The 21,684-nt window shown below is 38.0% G+C and overlaps 3 protein-coding genes across 4 annotated transcripts in view; 1 reads left to right on the forward strand and 2 right to left on the reverse strand.

The window, feature by feature from the left end:
* Nucleotides 1-21,684, forward strand: part of LOC144017507 (C-myc promoter-binding protein-like) — a 265,503-nt gene that overhangs the window by 196,899 nt on the left and 46,920 nt on the right. The window lies entirely within an intron of this gene.
* On the reverse strand, nt 1,161-16,141 carry kif18a (kinesin family member 18A). Of its 2 annotated transcripts, none has more exons than XM_077519294.1 (18): nt 15,942-16,141; nt 14,619-14,956; nt 13,946-14,103; nt 13,117-13,221; nt 12,848-12,958; nt 12,527-12,724; nt 11,612-11,788; nt 10,940-11,014; nt 10,748-10,836; nt 10,061-10,223; nt 9,482-9,646; nt 8,611-8,732; nt 8,240-8,514; nt 7,573-7,629; nt 5,259-5,610; nt 2,410-2,499; nt 2,102-2,190; nt 1,161-1,974 (listed from the first exon to the last, which is right to left on the reverse strand). In XM_077519294.1, the coding sequence occupies exons 2-18, from the start codon at nt 14,932-14,934 to the stop codon at nt 1,856-1,858; spliced, it is 2,661 nt and encodes an 886-aa protein (XP_077375420.1). In that variant the 5' UTR covers nt 14,935-14,956; nt 15,942-16,141; the 3' UTR covers nt 1,161-1,855. The 2 variants fall into 2 exon arrangements, with proteins under 2 accessions (XP_077375420.1, XP_077375421.1); XM_077519295.1 differs by lacking the exon at nt 15,942-16,141 and adding an exon at nt 15,727-15,844.
* Nucleotides 19,006-20,964, reverse strand: socs4 (suppressor of cytokine signaling 4). The gene is made up of 2 exons (XM_077519296.1): nt 20,830-20,964; nt 19,006-20,177 (listed from the first exon to the last, which is right to left on the reverse strand). The coding sequence occupies exon 2, from the start codon at nt 20,155-20,157 to the stop codon at nt 19,006-19,008; it is 1,152 nt and encodes a 383-aa protein (XP_077375422.1). The 5' UTR covers nt 20,158-20,177; nt 20,830-20,964.

A 21,684-nucleotide genomic window follows, 5' to 3' on the forward strand; every position in this document is an offset into this window, starting at 1 on the left:
ACTTTGAACTGCACCTCAGGGGAGATGGTCTCTTCAACAGGAAGTCCTCAGTTGATATCCAGCTGGGTGGCTAAAAAGTACATTAGTGAACTCGAATAGCATACATACAGGAACCGACAGAGGACATTTTATGCTGTGTACCTACCAATCAACCAACCAACCAACCAACTTTATAATCAGGAGACTCACGGTCCATAAAAACATACAATACACAATAAAATGATTAAAGAAGAAAAATAATTATAATAATCATTTAAAATAACAATAGTCTAATTAGGAATCAATGTGATATCCCCACCATATACCAAAAAATAAATACCACTTATAATGGTTTTGTGGTATTTAGTATAGTATTTATTCAGTATAAATTGGGACTATCATACAAGTATGATACAATACAAGTCACAGCTACTTCTGTATTCGTGCGGCAAGTGCTGGGCATGTCAGAGCTAGACAGGCTAATGATATGGAAAATTCTGCTTTTGCTCTAAATCTGAAATGATCCACCTTGCTCATTCCAAAGGACATTTCTAAATGTCAGGGCTTCAGTAGAGCAAATAGAGAAACAAGGACAAAGATACAATTTCCTACCCTTGTGGTGTGGAATCCCAATTCACGCCATTTCATATCTCCCTTCCAAATGCTGTTAAAAAGGGAATAAATACAAAAGTTGAATAAAATAGAAATGGTGAAATACGTTGATTTAGTGATGCACAAACATGTTTTTTTTTTGGTACGATTGCCTAGTATTTGGAGATGGATACTTGAAGCTGAGATTCATACTGTATTCTAGTTAGTTCACAATGTAAGTTAATTTTAACTCTCATGATTGTGAAATACCCATTTAAAAATCACGATGGAAGACAGGTCTCCATGTAACTCCTTGACAGACAAAAATGTGATGATTAATTTACAGTATATTACCACCTAGTGGCTGTAGAAGGGAAGGCCTTTACCGTCTTCCTCTGTGAGAGTGGATTTAAAAAAAAAAAAAATAAATGTTACCTCTCTCGCTTTTAAAATCAATCAGTCGTGTCTGAGACAGATTAAGGTTCAGGTAGTTTTAATGAAACATCAGTTTTGCCCTCTACTTGCCCACATGGAGGAAATGTGCTGAAAACCCCACAAGGTAAGAGAAAGAATGAGAATTCACAGTGCAATTTGCGGCACATATTAAAAGGTTCTCATTTATTTTGAAAGAATAAGTCTACTGTCATTTGACAAACAACAACAAAGCTGACAATTTCATTAAAGGAAAATGTACAACTATTTACAATGAAACCTAAAATCCACAGTGACATTCCATCCCTGGATTATGTACAGTAAGTAATGTTGCTTACATGGAAAACACGTCAAACAAGATGTACTTACTGCACTGGTGCATTCTCAAGACAACTGAATTAAATAGATGAACAAGCATTAGGTCTGGACAGAAATGGAGCAGTTTAATAGTAAACATTTTGGAATAACAACTTCAAGGTCCCCAAAAGTCCCTCTGACTGTGTTATCTCAAGTGCGTTTAAAGGCTTTAAGGCCATATCATGTTATAAGACGACAGCAGGAGTGTTTGGCAGGTTGTTTATCTGGGAAACCTTAGATGCAATTTGCCCCAACAATAACAACTGTTGTGATGAACTTGATGAAGATTTAAGTGCAAGACAGTCGAACATTGATTACCTTGTACCATCATTACCTCCAATGCAATGGAGCATGGATTAACAATCAGATTATTTCGAGTGTGTGTCTTCAATATTTATTTAAAGTCAAGTAAAATACAATAAAAAGGCTCATAGAGCCTAAAATGCTACTTTTAAAATGTTTGACCTGGAAAACAAGACATATACAGAAAAGGCTTTTACATCCATTTGGCCACTCGATTGAGCAGTTGTGACTTGGGTTTGGAAGTTTTAAGGATGCTCAGATTTCCTTCAGAAATGCTCCTTACAACTCTCTGGGGTTTGTCCTTTACTGAACCTGATGATGATGTAAAAAAATGGATTTCAGAATAAGTGGTCAATTTGGCTGCACTTTGGTCACTGAATGTCAACCAAAACAATAAACATACTGTAACAAATGTGTGGGATTCTAAATGGATGCTTACCAGAAAATTTAGATACCCTCATTGGTCTGTTGGGAATACAGAGTGCTTTCTTAACACGCTTGGGTGCAGAGATGTTTTCATCTTTCTCCCTAAGAGAAAACGGAAAGTAAAAAATCGTTAATTTCTACATAAAACCAACTCTTCGACAACCGAAATTCAAAACTTAGCAGCTTAAAAGGGATTTCAACGATCCGTTTAGCTGGTTAGCCTTGGGTTGCTTACAAGATAGCCACTAAGTGCAATATTTGTCTTGACAGACAATTTGATACGCAAGCAAACAAGATAAAAAGCGACTGAACAACAATTACCTGTTGAGTTTACGCTTTCCTTGCGCAGCAGACGTCATGCTCATGTATGTTGGATTGGCTCGTCTCATTTCTTGGAGGGAGATGTGATGTCTGCATACAGTTAGTTTTTGTTAGCTTTACAGTGCCTTTGCCATGAAACTCAATGCATTCATCAGTCAAGCAGGATATCAGTATAGCCCGCTGTTCTATTAAACAACAGAATAGCTCATGTGGAACTGTTGTTGAATATTCTACTCCACCTCCTTTAACACACTAATGATTCAGGTGGAGCAAATCAGAATTATTTAGACATTTCCTTTTTGTAAACCTCTGTAAGGAAGTGCCATTTGCGATAAAAAAACAAACAAAACATTCCATGCATAATCCTGCGAAGTGATGGGCTACTGTACTCATAACCTCTCCCAGTGTTCCAAAACATACTTTTTTTTTTTTTTTTTTTTTAAAGGCCATGTTAAAAAATGGATCTGCCGCAAATCTGTCCAAACTTTCATTTGAGTGCCACATACAGAAAATCAGGAGGACGCATGGGCCACATAATGTTATGAAGAGAAATTGTGTTTAGTCCTAAAAATTGTACAAATAATTTGTGCTTTTGCATATTTAGAAAAATGCTACATGCAGTATATAAACCAATTTATTTGTAATATGGCAGTAGGGTTATTATAGTTTTGAAATGTTTCATTTTAGTTAGTTTTAATTAGTTTTCAGGGTGGTTCTGTTAGTTTAATATTAGTTCAGTTCTTTAATTCTTTAAAAGTCTATTACTTGTGCGCAATATTTAAAAAACACCACGGGCGCAACGTCATCTGTAGGTGCTTTTCTATTTGTTGCTGCTCGATGACGTCACTTCTGTGTGACACTTTCAAACGTCATTATTCCGGTTTATATAAAAATAACTACTAAAAATCACATTTAAAATCATCCCCAAAGGCTCATGCATTAAATTAATTACCAAAAACTACAACGAAAGACATGTTTGCTATAATTATAGTTAGTTTTAGTTAGTTTTGTCAACATAAAATTTAGTTTCAGTTAGTTTTCATGTTTTTAAAAAGCATTTTCGTTTTTATTTTATTTCGGTAACAATATTGTTTTTTTGAATTTCAGTTTTGTTTTTTTCATTAGTTTTAGTTAACTAAAATAACCTTTAATGGCACCTTTTTTTCAATACCCTCCCTTCTTACTTTGACCATCTCCAAACATTTTTTTGTTTATTTTATTTGAAATGCCATTTTTAACATATGTCGCGGGCCACTGAAAAATGGACGGCAGGCCACAAATGACCCCTGGGCCGTAGTTTGGACACCACTGTCAAATGTATATTTTTCCCCACATCATCACACCAAATCTTTCCACAAAAAAAAAAAAAAGAAAAAAGAAAAAAAAAAAGCTTCTTTGCAAGAAAATAAAAAACCTCAGTACAGAATGATCAACAATATGAGCAGTCTTGGGTAGCCATCAAGTAAACATAACATGTCACTGAATTATGATGGTGTGTCTGTCTTTTCCATTTATGACATTTTCTTGAGTTAACTTAACCTTTTGATCTTAAGTGCTAATCTATGTGTGCTAATAAATGGGCTCCCAATACACTTAAATTGGAAGTCAACCCAAAAATATTCTTAACTAGTCTAAACATGGCATTCTGATTAATACTGTGTTTGTGGAATATGGTTTAAGCAGCAAAATCCACCCGTTTTTATCCATCTCAGGGGCGGCCATTTTGCCACTTGCTGTCAAGTGAAAATGACATCACAGTTGCTCAGGGCTGAGGTAATGACCAATCACAGCTCATCTGCTTGAGTTTGGTCATGTGACATTTGCAAGATGAGCTGCGATTGGTCGTTAGCCCAGCGAGACCGGCCAGCAGCAGCCACCGCCTCACCAATGATGTAGTTCAACTTCTCCCCATCTTAATATGTAACCTGCACATCTTGCACATGTATCTCATTCTGCCGTTTTCATCAAATTGAGACGTGAATTCACTTGAAGGAATGTTGACTGATAAATGCTAATGATACCACTATCCTGCGAGCATGACTGCATAAACAAAGACACGCGGCAGAGCTCTTGGAGAAAAGTGGTCATGTGTTTAGTCTGCAGGGGCGGTACGAGGTGGGTCCTCATGTCAATGAATGAGGTCCCAGTATTTTCTTGGGTGGGGCGAGGCTGGTGCTTCAAGAGCAAGAATGAGCTGGAATGCTCAGAGATGGACGAATGGAGGAAAACACCACTTTGGCAGTGTTTTTACTTTTAGTGCGGTATTAGCATTTTAATAAGGCTAAAAGCTATTTAAAAAAAAAAAAAAAAGTTGATTTATCATGATATAGGTCCTTTAACTCATTCACTGCCAATGACGACTATAGACGTCAAAAATAAAATTAAATAAAATTATATAAAAATTTTAATTAAAAAAAAAGAAATTTCAATTTAGTTTTAGTTATAGTCTTCTGACTAAATATAATTAAAGCCTTAGTCATAACTTAGTCACCTGATTGTATTTGAGTTTTAATCCAACTCGAAAAAAATAAAGAGCAATTTTAGTCGACTAAATTGACTTCTGGAGGTCGAGACCCAGTTTGTGGTCTCAGTAAGACCAAGACCGATCACTATGCACGATGGTAGCACTTAGTAATGAAATTGTTGTCATTGTTGTTATTAATAACAATTGGGATTAATAACTCTGAATGAAAACAATGTATAACTAAAACTAAATTCAAATTTCTTGTCAAAATTTGCACTGGCTGTTTGCTTGGATTTTTGACGTCTATAGTCGTCATTGGCAGTGAATGAGTTAAGTACAAACTATTAAAGAAAGGAAAAAAAAACAAAAAAAAAAACGTTCTCACCGTTTGATAGGAATCTGCTTGGCTTCACTGACTATAACAGGATTGATTAGTTGGGTCTGAGCTGAATAACCCACAGACTTCATTGCCCGATGGGGGCCGTCATTGCTTATTATGATCGTTGCATCATCTTCGTGTTGAACTTCAAAGGTCATGTTGGGATCCATGCCGGTGGACAAACTAAACGGAACATCTTTTTGAGCAGGCTCTGGTGTGCACTGGAGAGGAAAGGTGCCCTCCTCAAGGTCGTGGGAGAACGTCTTTGGGCTTTGTTGTGGCAGCAAAACTGAGAGATTTCTTCTAACGGGCCTTCGGGGAAGTACGTCTTGCTGCTGGTTTGGATGACTTCTGTTACCTAAAACCCAGAACATTGAGAAGGAATAAATGAATATTGATTTTTATATTGCTTTCAAGTGAAAAATATTTAAAAATAACATTTTGTAGCATTAAAATGAGAGTATGACATTACTATATTACTGTAAATACAGATCAAAACACAGCAATTAAAAGAATTGTATTTCAGGGTTATGTTTCTTTTCTGTAAACATTCAGTCAATGGGAACACTACTGGATGGCTCAAATCTCAGCCATCAACATACTGCGGCCATTTCATCAATAGTACAAGACAAAATTATCCATAAGACAGCAACTCTTATCCAACTCAATTTGTTTATTCCCTGGTGTACTTGTTTTGAGAGTAGATTTAGATTAAAGAGAAAAAAATCTTTAGCTACCTCAACAAAATAAATCATATACAATTCTGGATTTATTAAAACACAGTGGAATCTGTAAAGGAAAATGATTGCCGTACAATTTGGAATTGGGGGGACTTTGGTCTGAAAAGTAACCCACGATGGGTGACTGTAGAAGCGAGGTCTGCGACCTGACATGTGACTCTTTCATCTACTGTGGCTCTCTGTGACTTTGGAAAATAAATGGGCAATTAACTTTAAGTTATTAAATGAGAAGATGAAATTATAGTGCTCTTGTAACATTTTTTTTTTTGGGTTGTGGGGAAGTGCCTGTAACAAAACACTCCCAAACTGGAGCACTGTTACAGGAGTGGCTGCTATTTAGCTGCTACGCCAGCCAGCCAGCTGCAGCTGCATAAGGCAACAAAAATAGTTTTGGACATGGGGAAGATGCAATCGACAAACATGATCATGATTGGTTGGTAGAGGCCAGATCTTATGTCAGCATTCACAAGCTGTGGTACTTACAGACTCACTTGCAAAGTCAAAGTTAATCTGACGCAAGCGTGTATTCAACATAGTGTTAATTTCGTCAACAAAAACTAGACAAAAATAATTTCATCAACACATATTTTTAACCAGACTAAAACTAGACTAGACTAGACTAGACTAAAACCCTCATTAATAAAAAAAAATAACTGGGACTAAATCAGTATGCATTTTCGTCGACTAATGAATACGAGACTTAATAAAAACTGGACTAAAATCTATGGACATTTTAGTTCATGAATAAAAACGAGATGAAAATTACATGACTTTGTCTTACAAAATCATGTAATCTTGTCTCTGCTAATCTGTCATTTGACACAGCACAAAACACATGGGACAGACAGGAGGTGGATTCACGGCGAAAGAAAAAAAAAAATTAATTAGTAATAAATAGTTATAACATTAATCCAACGGCTATAGCTTTCCAACAATAATAATGCGACTGCTAACTAATGCTGGCTAACTTACTAGCTAATAGCATGGAGCCATAGTAGGCACTGTGTGAAGTTGTTTTTCATCAAAATGATGAGAAAATTTTATGTGAAATTGTTTTAGATTCGTAAAGGTTAAAAAAAATATATATATATATATATATCTGCTGACCAAAAAAATATATATAAATTTAAAAAAAAAAATAGAGCGATAAAATGGTTGTCCTGACTAAAACGCTGACAGTTTTTGTTGACTAAAACTAGACGAATAAATTACGTTTTCTTGGACTAAAATAAAAACAAAAATGCTAGATTTATAGTCGACTAAAAATTGACTAAATAAAAATGGGACGGGGTTAACTGTGATAAAAACTAACAAGCGTAACTGAAATTGGACTAAAACTATGAGACTACATTTAAAAATGGCAGGCAAAATTAACACTTATTCAACATCCACGCTCAATTGGAGCATTTAGCATCCCTGTTTATTACATAGCTGTAGGTAAAAATGTCATTTCTGCTCAATACCTAACAAATACAAAATGACACTGACAGCATGGCCATTTACCCAAATTAGAAATAAAATAAAATAAGAGAGAAAGAGAAAGCGAAAGAGAGAGACTACTAGAGAGCGAGAGAACTTACCCTTTGGAGATAGGGTATTTTTGATCAACAACGCTCTTTTTGTCCGCCCAGTTGCACCTGTTTAAAAAAAATATATATATATTAACACTTTTCCCACTACATTTCCAAAAGTGCTGCAAGTTTTTTTCCGTTCAATTAATGACTTTGAAAGACTGATGCTTTTAGTTTTCTTGAGATAATATGCCAAATACACATGGGTGGTTGCACAAACATGGCCTCCTTTTGCTTGTGACAGTAATGTCATTCTATCCAATCCAACACTTAAGTTTTTATCTCACATATACAGTAATTAAATCTTTCAAATCAGAAGCAAGGGACAAAGTCCACTACACTGCTCTCATTAATGTGAACCATCTCTTTGCAGAGCATTCCAACGGCTGCAAGGAAATCCACTCCATCAACATTGGTGGCGCTCAAAACGCATTTCTTGGGATGACACAAAAGGGTCAAATGCAACGCATAAGTTCATGTCTGACTGTCAAATCATTATCTATATGGTTGTAGAATATTGTGTCCTTTCAATATCAGCCACACTTAACGTCTTCCATTTAAATGACGTGTTGGTGAATTATAAATAAAAGACATCCAGGATAAACGTGAAAACATCAATGATAAACAAAAACAAAAAAAGAAAGCAAAGAAAACAATACTAAGCATGGAGACTTACTACAAGGGCTACTCTGATGGTAAAGCAGTTTTGAGAAAGACAGGACAGGTGCCAATTCGCCGCCGAAATCCTTGGTCTCTTGTGTTGTTTCTCCAGCAGATGAACCTTGTACGTCTTGGTTGACTCCTGCCTGGTCTGCCCAAGCCACGTTTCTCTCTCTTAGCACAAGTTGCTTAAGTTCATGGTTTTTCAACTCATCTTGGGTTGTAACAAGCCCAGTACCACACATGGCAGTATAGTATCGACCATAAGCTGGCAACAACACATTCACCATTCTAGAATTCAATAAAGAATGTTACAATTAGATTTGGGTTACAGAAAAAAAAATACATAGATAGACATGCGCTAAATTACAAATAGTACCAACATACTTTTGCATGCGTTTGTTCTCTTGATCCTGAAGTGCAGCGATTTTGACCATCTGCTTGATGTGTTGTTCAAGATCATTCACGTGAAGCTCCAGTCTGTGACAATGTAAATCCTTTTCTAATACCTTAAGAAGAGAGGGAGACTGGGTTAATATAAATTCAACTACAGAAAATACAAAAACTCAAATTAAAGATATGCTAACTTGTCATGAGCTGGTCTGAGATGCTATTGTTAGAATGTTGTCTGTTTGATTTGAAAGGCAGTATGCTGTGAATGGGAGGCAGTGGGGTGGGGGGGTTGGGGACTGTGATGTTAGAAAACGATGAAACAACAGCAGCAAGAACTTTCACTGGTGAGTGCGTCATAGTTCTCTTCTGGGTCAGTTTTTGGTAGAAAGGATAATGAAGAATAAAAATATGGCTTGAGGTAACTGGTTGCTGTGTGAGGGACCAATAAGTGTATTGATTTATTCCCCCTCACTGAACCACAAGTGAGCTGAATGATTAAAATGAGCACGGTTCTAATTACTGGGAGAACATATGGGAAGAAAACAAAGACAGTCATGACACCAGTAGAGAAACAGCCTACCTCTGAAAATAAACAAAAAATGCCAAGGATCCACACTATATTGATAAGCTTCCCTCTTTATATCCTACTCATTTGTTTGCTCCTATTAAGAAATCTATTGCACCCTATTAACTTGCAGATGTAGTAACATAGTTCTAGTATATTACTATTCTAGCCCAGCAAAATTAGTCACTTTGATTATGTACAAAAATCAGCAAAATTATGTTATGGCAAAATTAAATGGAAAAATAGAGTTGTTATCTGAGAGAACCAGAGTTGCACCCTGATGACTAAGGTTATACTAACCTCAGATGCTTGATTATTTGACTTCAACGATTTCACCTCGTTTTCGATACGGTGAAGCCAGCCATCATTTTCCTGAAAGCGTATTTCTGCTTCTTTCATCTGTCCCCGAATGTGCTCTTGCTGAGCGCATAGCATCGCAATCTTACGCTCATGTTTACAAGTAGCCTATAGGAAAAGGACAATGGGAGAGACAGGAAATGAGAACAACCAAAAAAAAATCATAAAATCTTGCTTTCATCCATTCATTGTATCTTGTTTTACATATTAGCATTACGTGTATGTGGAACAACGGTTGCTAGTAATGGTATAAGATGGCAACAACAATTCAGTGCAAAAAAGATGAAATTAAGATTGAATTTCAGTTTCAGCAGAATTAGCTGGATTCTGCATTACAGTATGTAGAGGTGGGACAAGACTCAGTTGGCGAAGAAAGAAAGCAACTGGGGAGCAGGACTCAATCAGTCCTGTTGTGGTGTAAATTACAGACTGCTATGGAGAGCAGCGAAGTAAAATGATGATTCAGCAGCTGTTTTCCTGCAGGGATGATGGAATCTGGAAAGCAGTGTAAGCATCCGCTACCTTCTCAGTCTTTTCGTTGGCAGAGATGTATTGGACCTGCAGGTTGTCCTGCTCACTGTAGCGCTGGCGCAGCTCATTCTCCTTCAGTTGTCTCTCCAGATCCAGCTGCTCTCTCCTGATTTGGGCACGGTTGGAGAAGACCTGCTGCAGAGATTCTGACACCCTAAAGAGAGAGAAAAGTGACACGTCACACATTTTAAAAAATAAAATAAAATAAAAAAAAAAAGGGGGGGGGGGGGGGGGGTCACGATACGCTATGTTTTGTCTGCGACATTTGTTAGGTCAAAATCGAGCTACATTCGAGTAGGCATAAAATTTTCCAATTACCACAAATCTGAATATGTCCTATTAAATTGAAAAAACAAAACAAAAACTGTGCTGGGTATTCCGTCCTTTTGCTGCCCCGTCATTGACTGATACACCACGCTCAACGAGTGCTTCCATATTTTCGACAGTTGCTTTATTGCTTTATAATCCTTGAACAAATACACGGACTGAAGCAGGTTTACGTCCGTCGATCCGGCTCAGTACAAATGGTCAGTCTGTGTATTGTTGAGGCGTCGCGTCATAAAGCATTTGCCGAGAATGCAGAAACACTTGTCGAAAGGTGGGCATCCGTCAATGACAAAGCCGACATAATGACGTTCACCTCTACAAAAACAGTCCAGAACAGTTAAAACTGTTTACCTTTTGACATCTGCTTGCTTCTGGAGAGATACTGTGTCCACCAAATGTTTGTCCTCATACTCTTTTAATTTTTGCTTCAACTGCACAATCTTGAACGAGATAAAACATTGATTTACAGCCACCAGAATTGGTCATATTGTTTAGCGAAGAAAAAAAAAAAAAAAAGACAATACCAATGTGTTATTTATTTACCTGTTGCCGTTGCTTCTCACAAATGACTGCATATTGGCCAACATGACTGTCCAGGCTTATAACGTTACTTTTCAGCTGATAAAACAAATAGGCACATAAAAGAAGCAATAACAAGGGTTGTACAAGTTACAACTCCATGCATTACAAAACATACTGCACATTAGGGGTGTGAATTGCCTAGTACCTGACGATTCGATTCGTATCACGATTCACAGGTCACGATTCGATTCGATACCGATTAATCCCGATACGAATGGTCACGATTCGATACCGATTAATCCCGATACAAATTTATAAGTCGATTGTTGCGATTTTTTTCCATTCATATTTAGAAAATACTAATCAGTAAGCTTGTAGAGTGTAAGATTTATATGAAAATGTATTATTTATTTATCTGAAATTTCAGTCTTATAGAGGTTGTAATCTGTTTCATGTTTGAACAGCATTAAAATAAAAATATTAAGGCTTAATGTGCCGTTCATATAACATTCTTCCATGCTCAAGGTGTGAATCCTAAAAAAAAAAAAAAAATCAAAAAAAAAATCGATTCTGCCGATTATTGAATCGATTCGAGAATCGCGCGATGTAGTATCGCGATATATCGCCGAATCGATTTTTTTTTAACACCCCTACTGCACATGCCACTTTATGACAAAATAGCCAAATACATACCGAAGATTTGATTTCCTTGGCCCTGTTAGCATATTTCAGAGTGTTTTGTGTGTCATCATATGACTTGGATGAGGGGCTGATGTTGGCAATCATGACAGTACTGCAGTTGCCTCCCAAAGAGTCCTTGAGTATCCGAGTAAGTTTACTGTCCCTGTATGGTATATGAGCCTTCTTGCTCTAAAACAAACGGAAATAATTGACATGAGTCCAAAAGTTATGATCAACGATGTTTGGATTAATATGTAAAGAAACAAGAAGCGGACAGTTATTCCACTCCAAATTAGGGATAGACTGATTATTTGGCATTTTGACAAATATCAGTAAAAATGTACGAAGTGACTCTCACTGCTCTTCACACACACTTCTGCTTTCTGACTGGTCTGAACCACCACTGGTTCAGCTCAGAGAAAATCAGTGGGATCGGTACAAGATAGATTCTCGAGGGTTTGTGAACTCACAAATACCACAATAATTCAGTTTGCAGGAAGTTATTATTTTATACCTCTATTAAACCAGATCTGAAAGTGAAAAAAATATTTGAAACTGAAAAAATACAATTAAGATTAGAAACTGTAGAAATGTAAGATCTAAATCTAAAAAAATAAAATGTGCAACTGAAAAATTAAGGCCTCAAATGTCAAAGTGAAAATAATTTATTCAAAAGAATGACCAAAGTGAATCAAAATTAAATTTGACCCAAAAAATAGATATATTTTGTAAAATTCAACATCAACACATGAATTTTCAGTTTAATTTTTTTTACCCCAAACACAAAGTTTTTGACCCCAACTTAACTCCATTGAAACCCTGATTTCCAATGATTGGCTTGACATACTAATTGATGAAATATGAAGCGCTAGTTCTTGTCATCTTAAACAAGTGGTACATACATTCAAAATAGATAACTGAACTCACCTTGGGATTCGCAAGAGCATTTATAACATTTCCCAAGGCGAGGAGTGAGCGGTTGATGTTAGCGCCTTCACGCAAGCGTTGCCCTTTGGCATTGGTAGCACTGGCTCTCTCTGACCCTGCCAGGTCAATTAGGCTCATTTTGGCAACACACACATTGGGATTAAGGCCTGCAGCCTTGTCCTGCTGTCGTAAATATATCTGCGGAAAAAAATGTAACACACACTCATTGTAAGGCTATCAACAGTTTAATGACATTTAGCTTACTTGTAAAGGAGTAGTCTATGATTATTCTAAATGTGACTTGAAGGACAATTTTAATACCTGGAACACGGCATGGGACCTGGAGGAAGTGGCATTTATATCAGTCGGGTGCTGTGTCCTGTTTCGATTGCCAGAATCCAAAGCCTGAAGAATGTTCTCTGCAGATTTGGGCTATGCAAAGAAGACATCATTTATGGAGTGAGCCCAGAACAAATACACAAACTATATTGCCAATTTCTGGTTCAAAACTGTTATTTATTTCCATATAGCTTCTACTGACACCATTCAGAATGCCGAGACAGTGTTCACAAAACAATATGGCGACTAACCTGGTGTAGTGTCAAGCCCTGAACCACCACTCCTTTAGCAATGTCCTCTCTTACTGCAAGAGGACCTGCATTAGCCAGCAAATCCCTGATCTGCTCATTGTAAACCTGTGGTTAAATCGACATATATTATAGATACATAGCGCCAATGAATTTAAAAAAAAAAAAAAAAAAGATCTACATGTGGCCCTTTCATCCTTCTATGGCTCCCTGTGACTTTTAAAAATAATGTATTTCATTAAAATTGTTGTTACAGGGAGCTTCATGGTGCTTTACACAATGCCTGTGTCCAAATTCACAAGGCTGGGTCCTCCGAAGGCCGAATTTGTCAACTGCATGACGTCACTCCCGGCGCGACTCGACAACACGCACAGACTTACACATGAATGGAGTGTCAGTCAATGCACTACGGACAAGCAACATTGACAATCCATTCATGTGTAAGTCTGTGCGTGCTGTCGCGTCATGCCGGGAATGACGTCATGCAATTCGGCCTTCAGAGGTCCCAGCTTTGTGAATTTGGACACAAGCAATGTTTCAATGTATTTGGACATATTATACTTATAGTAGGACTCGAAAGTATATTTGAAATTAATTCAAGTTAATTTTGCAAACAATTATCGGCTTACTTATCAGTTATCAACATCAGCAATTTCTAAATTATTGATTTATGGAGATCGGTTTAAAATAGCATAATTGTGCATCCTTAGAATATACACAAATGCATGGATTATAAATTTTATAGAAAAAAAAAAGAAAGAAAAAAAGAAAAAAATCACCAACATTCAAGAACAAAGGGGGAAAAAAAGGGGTGGGGGGGTGGGGGTGTTACCTCCAGATAGGAGACAGCAACAGAAAACTCTTTCTCCTCCTTAGCATCGTCCATGCGTTTGAAAAGGTCTTCCATGGTGCGGTACATGACTCCTGGTTCGTCCGGTGTTCCTAACATGGTATGCGTTTTTCCTGCTCCGGTTGCGCCATAGGCAAAAACTAAAACAGGGAAAGAAAAAAAGAAAATGCCAATAGCCTCATTAGGGATATGGAAAACCTCAAACTGTTCGGAGGAAAAAAAAAGGGGGGGGGGGGGGGGGGGGTTGGGGAAGTCATCATAACTTGCACAACTACTAGTTCTCAATGATTTTGATCCCGAACGAGACCAAAAACATTTTCCCCAAAATGAAGAGCCTGCAACTTTGATCGAGGAACAGTTACAAAAGAAAATGCATTCTCTGCAATCAAACTCCAACATGGTAATGATAAGTAGCCTGCTTTAAGCATTACTGATCAAATGTAGGTTGCTTGACAGCTTTTTAAAATTTGGAACCAAAATACCTGGCACCATTCATTTTACATCAGGAAATTGAGATTGGATGTTAAACTATTGCACCGCAATAATCAAAAACTTGTCACAGACACATACTGGTAGTTGTTCAACTTAAGTGTGAGTATAAACAAAGACAACAATTATGAATTCTATGTTTCTTCAAATGTTGTGTAGATTGTACCTGTGCAGTTGTAGCCATTCATGAGACCATCCAACACTCCTTTTGTGGTGTTCTCAAATATATCGTCTTGAGTGGAATTCTCTCCAAATACATGGTCAAAAACAAATTTCAGGTCTTTGTTGGCCCTCTTGTTGAGGTTTCTATTCCGAACTCTTTGGGAACCAAAGCAGGATATGTCCTCTTCTTTTGGGTCAAATACCAACATGTGTTTATCAACAACCTGGACGAGGTTGCGAAAATTTTCGCTCTTCTCCTTCTCGTTGGTTGGCCTCACACGGACCACAACCTTCACGTGGCTGCATACATTACTTTCCATTTTGATTCTTAACGGTGACTCACTGCAAAGACAAAAAACATCACCAATAGTGAAATGACTGAACTGAATACATCTTGGCTTTTAAGATTTTACAAATGCAATGAGGGACACAGTGGACAGTGTTGAATGCTAGCAGACACGATCCAAGGTTTAAAGGGTTACTTGACTCATTGAGCCATTTTCAACAGTAAGAAGATAAGATTTTGCCTATCATTAATTTGATAACGTCATTATTTTTCATGAACAAGTAATAACCTTAAAAATTAATTTTGCCACTTGCTGTCAACTGCAGATGACATAGCCCGTACTCAGGAACCAGTTAATGACCAATCAAGGCTCAGTTGTTACCTATTTCCTGAGCACAGGTGATGTCCTCTTCAGTGAACAAAGGACAGCAAGTGAATAATGTGTTTTTAAAAATGTATTAATTGTACGTCACGGCACAAATAACCCATGCATGTTAGTTATTAACAATTTTTGATATAAAAAGTTCATCATCTTTATATTTGTGTAACTATATTGACTGCAACCACAGATGGGGACTGCAGGTCCAGAAAGTAAAATCCCTGAAACAGTTTTGCTTTAGCCACAGGTGCTACTCCCTTACTGAACTGGCAGCCAGCAAACGAGCTCGTCTTCACTTGTTTTGTAGAAATACCCGTGGCAAGGTTTACTTTCTGGAAATGGTTACCCGTCCCTGATTACAACGTATAAATGAAATGATCGAAGCCTTTGATCGCAAACTATGCCCATGTTCATTTCTGTTCAAATCAGGTACTTAACAGGACATACCGTCAACAAGGGTGATTTGAAGTGATTGCCATTGTCAAACTATATAAAATATAGGGGGGATCAAATATAGAATACATTGTGACATTTACCAATCAAAATAGGCGGTGACGGTCCTCTTAAAATAACGTAGCCTAACGTGCAAGTGCTGAAGCTAACGAAATAATTAGCAACCGCCGCCTTCGTGTCTGCAGGAACTGCTCGGGACAAAGACTTACCTATTGTTTGTAGGGGGATGCTTTCATTTCCCCACGACTGCTATATTACCAGATGAGATCCACACTACCATAACAAAGTAAATTGAGCTTGAAGGAACGCTAACACATTGGCGAGGCAAGCGCCAATATTTTCAAAAGCAGCCACTTTTCCTCGGTGGATGCAGATTGGGTGTGAGCCACGAGTCAATGGGCGGACCCAAGTGACGTCGCCATGTTGTGCTGTTGGTGGGTGGAGCTACGCATTCGCTTCTTCCGGTTACTCAGCTACTGGAAATAAATAAATATGAGATTCGAGTGTATTTATTCATTTATTTATTTATTTATTTATTTATTTATATTATATTTATATGTGTATCTTTGTATTTATTCCCACATTAGATTCTTTATATTTGTTTAAATTTTCTCTTTTATTTATTATTTTGGCAGTTTTGCTGAAAAGACTACGTTCTTCGCGAACGCGAATATCTTTGTAATTTGAACGACTGCGTAGTTGTTAACTAGTCATGGTGGCCAAATGAAGCTTTTGTGAAGCCCCAAACCACTTGGACGCAGCACTTCCGCATGTGATATCATAAGGCACCCAATCTTCCGGTGCGAGGAGACTTGATGTGATGTAAAACTCTAAGCCTAATTAACCCAGTCAAAAAGAATAGGGGCCCGTGAATTTAATGAATGAATGTGAATTTAATTTATTTATTTATTAATTAATTTATTTATTTATTTATTAATTAATTAATTTATTTATTTATTAACTCACTCACACAAGCCCCCCCCCCCCCAAAAAAAAAAAAACAAAAAAAAAAAAACATGCCAACCGGCACAGAAGGCAAGTAACGGCTCCACCCAGAGCCCTGGATTTTAAATTTCAAATGGATGACATAATGCTTATGACATCATGGGGTCATGATAATGACCCCAAACACACATTAAAGGTAACTTCCTGCCTTGCTAAAGATGCTGAGGGTAAAGGTGGACTGGCCAAGCATGTCACCAGACTTAAACCCTATCGATCATCTCTGGGGCATCCTCAAACGGAAGGTGGAGAAGCGTAAGGTCACGAATAACTAAAACTATAAATAATTCTCAACCACTGTCCTCGAGTACCCCTATCCAGCCTGTTTTCCATGCCTCTCTCAGCTCGGACAACACAGGTGTTTCAAAAGATCAGCTAATCAACAAGTTCTGCATGAAGCCAGATAACAATCCTCACCTGTGTTGGCTGGGGGAGAGATGGAAAACAGGCTGGATGGGGTACTCGAGGACTGTGGTTTAAGGCAGCGCTGGAAAGTAATGGTGGCCATGCAAAATATTGACACTTCGAGCATTTTCACTTATGGGTATGTGTGTATGTATGTATGTACAGTATGTATGAATGAATGAATGAATGAATGAATGAATGAATGAATGAATGAATGAATGAATGAATTAGTAGCCAGTACAGTACAATATTGACTCTTTCCTGCCCGGAGAAGACAACACGCCATGTGTTGACTCACCACTCACCACCACTTTGACCTGCACCTCAGGGGAGAATTTGATCTGTTCAACAGGAAGTCCTCAGTTGGCAGACAGCTGGGTGTCTACAAAGTACATCCGTGAAATCTAATAGCATACAGCAACTGACAGAGGACGTTTATGCTGTGTATGTCTGACTGGTGAGTGTTTTTATACAAAACATGGATGATTAACCAGTCTGCAACTAATTGAAACAATACGATCTGTTTCACTGATTGCCATATTGGCAACATTTATACATATGCTTACAAAATGGATAATAGCACTGGCTATAGTGATATGGGCTGTTCGGTCCCTGTATGACCAATGTCAGAGTCTTCTTCTGGATAAGCGGAAGAACATGAGAATTGGGGTTTTTTCAACACCACTTGGATAGGAAATTATATTTCTCATATTCTTGTTTCTCCATTTGCACTACTGAAGCTCTGACATTTAGCAATATATTTGACAAAAACAAGGTGGATTATTTTACAGCAAAAACAGAATTTTCCATATCATTATTGGCCTGTCTAACTCTGACATGCACAACAATGGCCACATGAACACACAAGTAGCTATGACGTACTTGTAAGTATAATACAGCTTGTATTGTATCATACTTGTATGATACAGTAGCCTACAATCAATACTGTCGGGACATAGCAAAGCTCAAGAATAATAATACCACAGAACCATTATAAAGTTAATTTATTGTTTTGCATATTAATATGGTGGATACAGTAAAAGATCAGAGGGAATATCACATTGGTTCCAGTATTTGGAGATGAATATTTGAAGATTAGATTCATATTACCACCTAGTGGCTGTGGAGGAGAATGCATTTATTGTCTTCAGCAGTATTTGAGTGTGTATTTGAAAATTGTAGTCTTTGTCTTCTTAAAAATATCAATCAATCAATCAATCAATCAATCAATCAATCAATCAATCAATCAATCAATCAATCAATCAATCAATCAATCAATCAATCAATCAATCAATCAATCAATCAATCAGAGTCTGAGGGATTAAGATTTAGGTAGTTCTAATGAAGCACATCAGTTTTGCCCTCCACTTGCCTATGCGGAGGAAATATGCTGAAAAATCAACAAGGCACATTTTATAACCACAGTTTCCACTCAAAGCCCCCAGGAGAGAGATTTGGTTTGGGTTTTGAAGGTAATTAAGATGCAAAAGCACTTATGCTGTGTACTACTAGAGTACCACATTTAGGCTGATAATTAATGCTAATTAACAACAGAAAATTGTTTTGAATCTTGTAAGCATCTTTGTCCTCTGACCCACAGCAATGCAATGGAATACAGTACTGTTAGCCTTGAAAGAAATTGCATCTTTCTAGTTGAAACTCGCCCTCACAAGATGTCACTTGTCACAATTAATTGAGCATAAACAGGGTTGAAACAGCTGATTACATAGGGTTGTCTCTGTCATATTGTGCTGTAGAATTTTACTGAATTGTTTATATTTCTGTCAACTTTCACATTTACTCTACATTTCCGAATAAAATGTATACTTTTACTTCAATGTTTGATATGAATTGTGCTTTGGACAGTCACACAGCACACGCTCCTTGACACTTGATATGATATTGGCGGAGGTAGTTCCTGAGCTGAGGGGGCAGCGGAAGGTTCTCGATCGCCTTATAGGTGGTGCAGCTGCAGATCACAGCCCTGCACAGGTGCTGCAATGAAAAAGGAAATGTTCTGGGTAGTGGCTGGGAAAGGAGAGGTTCAAAGAAGAGACAGGTGGCTGGGTCACTGTAGTGTCTCAGCAGCCCTGTCACACTGGCATCCCGGTACATGCACGGGTCACGCACGTCAAAGCTGAAGCGATTGCCGTTCTGCTCGATGCGTGCATGCAGTGAGCGGCTGTAACGTCGAAAGCTGACAGAGAAAAGGAACTCATCCTGGGCAGAGTCACGGAGAAGGAAGGTTCCTTCCGGTTGACCCTCCAGGAGTTCCTCAGCTTCAAAGCGGTTCAGGACCCCCCAGTAGCAGGAGCTGTTGTTTATCTGCAGGAGATCAGGGACCAGTATGTGGCTAATGTTGTCCTCTGTTTGTTCGTGTGGACAAATCGAGTCCCAGTCCTCTTGAGTGATGCTTCCAGGCTCAGGGGAGCAGCAGATATCCTCCCAGGAGAGGGATGTCGGTGGTGGGGAGTTGCATGAAGATTTGGGGTTACCCTCCAGGTCCATTAGGGCACTCGGGTGGGTGGCATGATTTTTAAAAAGGTGCCAACTGCGAGCGAGTTCAGATTTGGGGGAGAAAGGGCACTTGTCTTGCATGAGCTCTGAGACGTGAATCTTGCGTTTGGACCAGAATAACACAGAGAAGGGACGTGAGGCTCCCGGTAGATGGTGATGATGATGATGATGATGATTATGTGAGCGCAAGGGTAAACACTGTCCCACAGCATCCTGGAACTTCTGCCGCAGAGAGCGCCTGGACAAAGCCTTTCGACACACAGCATCCATGTCTTCCCCAAGACTACTGCAGCTGCACTTTCTCTCTCTGCGTCTCCTCGGACAGGATGTGGACCTTACCCCGAGGTCCTCTGATCCCTCCGCCTCGACACCTCCAGGACTGGAAGCTTTGCGAGAGTTCCTCGAGCGCTTCTTTCCCCGCCAAACATAACTGTCGGCACTCCAACTTCGAATGCCACATTTGGGACGAGTGTCTGAGCTTCGGGGCTTCTTCTCAGACATGGCTGCTCACTCTTCTGTCACTGTCAGATAATTGAAAAAACATGTGTAAGCAACAGCTTTAATCTCTACAAAAATTGAAACAAATTAACACCATTGCAGTTTCTTTATATACATTTAAATTGTTTACATAAGAAAAAAAGCATTAAGTTAAGTCCTATTCATGCTAAAGTATTCTTGAACTTTTTCACCTCATTACTATTTTACCGTAACTTAAAAAACAGAAAATGTATTGCCATATACACTGGTATACACTATAATGCTAATTGACATATCTGTCCATTTTTCTCTCCATCCATGAACTATCCCTAAATGACTTCGAGTGTCACATGGCAATTAATAAAAACTGATTTTTTTCCCACAATAATATTGACATAATAATTAAAAATAACGTGTGTGCCTGTTAAAGGAGCAATAAAACAGCTTATAACATTTCAGGAAACAATTTTGGCGGCTCTCCTAGGAACCCAAATAAATCATATAAATCTGGGAAAGGCTGTTCTAAAGAATATTAATTTAATTAAGTACAACATAAGTCCTGACAATCGCATGCCACTCTCTTATTAATAAAATTACATTAAATGTGTTTAAATAGCTTTGTTTTACAGTATCTCTGATCAGCTGCAGTTAAAGTCTTGTTTTCTATGATAAAATGATTTCAAAAGATGAACATACCTTATAAACAGTGTCCCAAACACAGCTCTGCATCCATGTTACTTGCCTACACATAAACGGGAATGTGTGACCAGCTTGCAACCTCTCCGCTTCTGACAGATGGCTATTTGTTGTACGTCCTATAACATCACTGCGTCAAATCCCACAGGGGGCAGCAGTTTCCTCCTCTCCATTGTGGTGTCTGAAGTGAAGAGGTGGAGTTGTGTCAAGCTGGAGATGAGTGGGTAGTAGGAGAAGGTGATATCAGGTTGATAGTTATTGCATGTCTTCTATTAGGCAATTACACACAAAAAGAAGATGTAGAGGGTATTGATAGATAGATAGATAGATAGATAGATGGATAGATGGATAGATGGATAGATGGATGGATGGATGGATGGATGGATGGATGGATGGATGGATGGATGGATGGATGGATGGATGGATGGATAGATAGATAGATAGATAGATAGATAGATAGATAGATAGATAGATAGATAGATAGATAGATAGATAGATAGATAGATAGATAGATAGATAGATGGATGGATGGATGGATGGATGGATGGATGGATGGATGGATGGATGGATGGATGGATGGATAGATAGATAGATAGATAGATAGATAGATAGATAGATAGATAGATAGATAGATAGATAGATAGATAGATAGATAGATAGATAGATAGATAGATAGATAGATAGATAGATAGATAGATAGATAGATATGGTCTCTCACTCTCTGTCTGCGTTTCCCAACTATAGGTTATTAATCAGATTTACCAGCAGCCTGTTTGGTCTTATTACCTGCTGAGGAGTTCAATCAATTATTTAGTTCAATAGAGGAAACAACAAAGCATCTAAAAGGCTTCACTT

Source organism: Festucalex cinctus, chromosome 4 (genome assembly GCF_051991245.1).
Source record: "Festucalex cinctus isolate MCC-2025b chromosome 4, RoL_Fcin_1.0, whole genome shotgun sequence".
NCBI lineage: Eukaryota > Metazoa > Chordata > Actinopteri > Syngnathiformes > Syngnathidae > Festucalex > Festucalex cinctus.